Source organism: Halyomorpha halys, unplaced genomic scaffold (assembly GCF_000696795.3).
Source record: "Halyomorpha halys isolate HHAL.00 unplaced genomic scaffold, Hhal_1.1 Scaffold172.1, whole genome shotgun sequence".
NCBI classification, from domain to species: domain Eukaryota; kingdom Metazoa; phylum Arthropoda; class Insecta; order Hemiptera; family Pentatomidae; genus Halyomorpha; species Halyomorpha halys.
In genome coordinates, this window is record NW_027113242.1 from 995,013 (window position 1) to 998,471 (window position 3,459).

Here is a 3,459-nt window from a genome sequence, read left to right on the forward strand (position 1 = left end):
TTTGTTAATTATTCAATTAATTTTTGTTTTTACTGTGTGCAGCCCAGCGTTACGTCTGATGGAGCTGCACCTTGTCCACTGCATCCCTCTGGGTGCCTCCTGCAGTTACCAGACTGGTCCAGCCCTCCTGGTCTCAATCTGGATCAGCCTCCTCATCTTCTGGTGGCTCGCCGATGTTGGGCGGTCAAGTCCTTTCCATCGTGTAATGAGTGGGCCCCACCACCTCCTTCCACCCGTAAATGAACTCCTTGAAGAAGAGAATTATCCCTTCTTCAATCAAACAGGGAAGGACCGACTCGGCGAGGATGTAAATCCCGGTCTTTCTCGACAGCCTGGCTCGGTGTCCTTCCATGGCAGAGAAATCTATTATTACGTGCTCTGCTGTTTCAGGAACTCCGCACGTTGGGCACCGGGGGACGATGTTCTTTCCAAAGCTCTGCTTGTCGATGCTCCTTATGACTCTGTACATAAGGATACAAAGGCTTGAATGGCTTGGCCATGTAATGAGGATGAGCGAAGAAAGCGAGTGGCTCATAAACTGTACAGTTACGTTCTGGATGGTGTGCGGCAAAGTGGTAGGCTGAAGGGCCGATGGAAGGATGCAGTGAGGCGGGATCTACCCATCCAGAAGTTACCCATACAGAAGATAGAGAAAGATGGTTAGTGGCCGTTGAGCAGGCCAAGGGCAGCCTCATGCGCCAGTTTGGCCAGTAAAAGAAGAAGTAGAAGAACATATTTATACCAAATATAAATAAAATCTCTCTCTATACGACATAAATAGTAAACAAAAATGAGCATAATGAAACAATGTAAAATGAATTATACACAATATTTACTATCTCGACCTGAGGATCCCCGAGCCCAAATTTATCCTCCTCGTACGAGGCTGCGGCGGAGGGTGAAAGTCATGCGACTTGGGTCGAGAGTAAAGTCATGTGACAATGTTTACAATCTCGACCTGAGGATCCCCTGGCCCACTTTATAAGTCACATGGGTGCATTTCGATTCTGTTATCGCACCATTGCTCTATCTAGCTGAGGTGTGTTTGGAGATTGAATGAGGCTGTTACAGGATCAGAATGGAAAGACAGAATGATAGAATAATTGGTTATGAAAAAAAAAACAGATACAAAAAATTATAATATATTTTATTTATATGGTTAATGGTATTATAAAGCAGTATTACATATGATAAAATGATCTAAATAACATTTTCTTGTTACACTGATGTTGGATGTTTCCTTATATTGTTTTCTTTTAGAATAGTCAAGAGTGTGGCGTTGACCCAGGGTATGTGGCTGGTGACGTTAGTGAACATAACATAGGCGTTTCCTCCCTTCTCCCTTCCACTGAGGATGCCCTCAATGAAGTACCTCTCTTTGGCACCCTGACCTTTGCTGAACACCAAGCCTCCTCCGCCGTCCCCTTGCTCCACCGTGTCATCTGTCATCAGACATTTGATAAGTTTCTGCTACTAAGCTTACTCATTAATACAATTTCTATACTTACCATCTTTGTTGGTGGCACAGATCTTGTCTGCAGTCAAAAATGAGGTAAAACCTTTTCCCACATTGTTACGGCATTCGCCGAAGTTACGTAGCTGCATTCGAATTATCTTTAGATCTTCGCTCAAAACTCCCCTGTTGTTATAGCCCCATCCGGCGACCTGTTTAGTAACAAATTAATAATTTATTTTATTTTTTTATTAATGCAATCTGCCACAATTAAGGACAATACGTATTAGAATTCATTTATAGAATTTATACAGAAAAAATAATGTATAAAGATATGAATTTGTAATTATTTTATTTTTCTTAAATTTGTTTGTCTCAATCTTGTCAGTTTTATTTTATAATATACTTTTTATATCGATTAAATACAATAAAATAGAACTGCCTGATTAATTGCATTTTATATTGCAAATAATAATTGAAGAAAAGGTGTAGATCAGTGACCAGGCGCTATGCTACTAACTCCAAGAACTCGAGTTCAAATCCAGCTGTAGCATATAAATATTTTTAATGTTTTTTAGCAGTGTGTATGCCCTGTGAGTTTGGAAGCCCTCCTTGGTCCACCCAGGACTGCCAGAACAAAGTGGTTATCGCTTATTTGGAAAAAAAAATCTAGCGTTTGAGCATAAGCAAAAAAAAAATTACCTTCTTGTATAAATTTTGTTCTAAAAGAAAACTAAATGATAATAATGGGAGGGCGGTTGCACCGTGGTAGGGCACGATGCTACTATATCCAAGGACTTGAGTTCGAATCTGGCTGGGCAGAAAGTTGTTTTCTGTTACACTGTAGCCGTGAGTCAATCCTGTGGGTTCTGAAGCCCTTCTGAGGACTACCCTTAAATTGGAAAAAATCCGGCGGTCGAGCGAGATTCTAACAAAATCACCTCGCACAACTGTTGGTCTGATTAAAGTAAAATTTTTTTTTGCTTATGCTTAAACGCTAGAGATTTAGAGAAGCGATACCCACTTTGTTAAGGCAAGGTGGACCAAGGAGGGCTTCCAAACTCACAGGGCATACACACGGCTACAAAAACATTAAAAATATTTATCTGCTACAGATGGATTCGAACTCGAGTTCTGGGAGTTAGTAGCAAAGCGCCTGGTCACTGATCCACACCGCGTCTTAAATTATCATTTGCATTAAAAAATGCAATTAATTAGGCAGTTCTATTTTATTAAATTTATCGATATAAAAAGTATATTATATAATAAAACTGAAAAGATTGAGACAAACTAATTAAAGAAAAATAAAATAATTACGAATTCGCATCTTTTAAAATTATTTACATTAAAATTTGGAAACCCAAATTGAAAGCCAGAAGACTATGAAGATTGAGTGAGAGCGCTAAAGCTGAGTGGCTTACATCTTAGAGCAATGCCTTTTTAAACTTCGGGGAGGAGTATAGGGATGGTTGGGGCTGAATAAGGATTGTGCTAAGGTATTAGGCTAAGAAGTAAGGTCTTGATGAAGGTTGGAAATTGTGGTTGAAAGTATCTAGTAGAAAATAATTACATTAAATCCGCACACACTCTACATGAGCGGAGCATCGGGCCATTGCCAGAACTCTAATTGTCTAGTTTATATTACAATAAATCTCTTAGCCAATACCCTTTCAACCTTCGAGGTGGATTGCAGGGATAGATGGAACAGGATATGAATTGAACCAAAGGATTTGGTTGATTAGAAAGGTTTAAATGGAATTTTGAGAATTCGGTTGGTACGAGAGCAAGGACAAAAGGAATATGAAGGTCATGGTGTAGTGTTCTTTTGGAAACGTAATAGGGTACATTGACTATGGCTCTAAGGATTTTGAATTGAAAGGATTGATGGTGTTCGATGGTTAAGCTGTTCCCCACTCTCTCGTCTTCCCCCACTTCGACTACGGATCCTTGGTGTACGGAGGGCTATCTGCAGGACTAGAGTTGAGACTGAAGAGACTCATGAATTG

The 3,459-nt window shown here is 40.0% G+C and overlaps 1 protein-coding gene and 1 long non-coding RNA gene across 3 annotated transcripts in view; one reads left to right on the top strand and one right to left on the bottom strand.

The window, feature by feature from the left end:
* LOC136796614 (uncharacterized) overlaps positions 1-3,459 on the top strand; it is a 557,216-nt gene that overhangs the window by 323,860 nt on the left and 229,897 nt on the right. The window lies entirely within an intron of this gene.
* LOC106679018 (modular serine protease) overlaps positions 1-3,459 on the bottom strand; it is a 25,361-nt gene that overhangs the window by 917 nt on the left and 20,985 nt on the right. Inside the window, exons 6-7 of one of the 2 annotated variants that reach the window (XM_067050820.1) lie at positions 1,509-1,665; positions 1,131-1,442 (exon numbers count right to left, since the gene is read on the bottom strand). The exons of the other annotated variant lie outside the window; for it this stretch is intronic. Coding sequence (XP_066906921.1) covers positions 1,219-1,442; positions 1,509-1,665 — 381 coding nt within the window. The 3' untranslated portion in view covers positions 1,131-1,218. Of the gene's footprint in view, positions 1-1,130; positions 1,443-1,508; positions 1,666-3,459 lie in introns of those variants that run through there. 2 annotated transcript variants of the gene reach the window in all.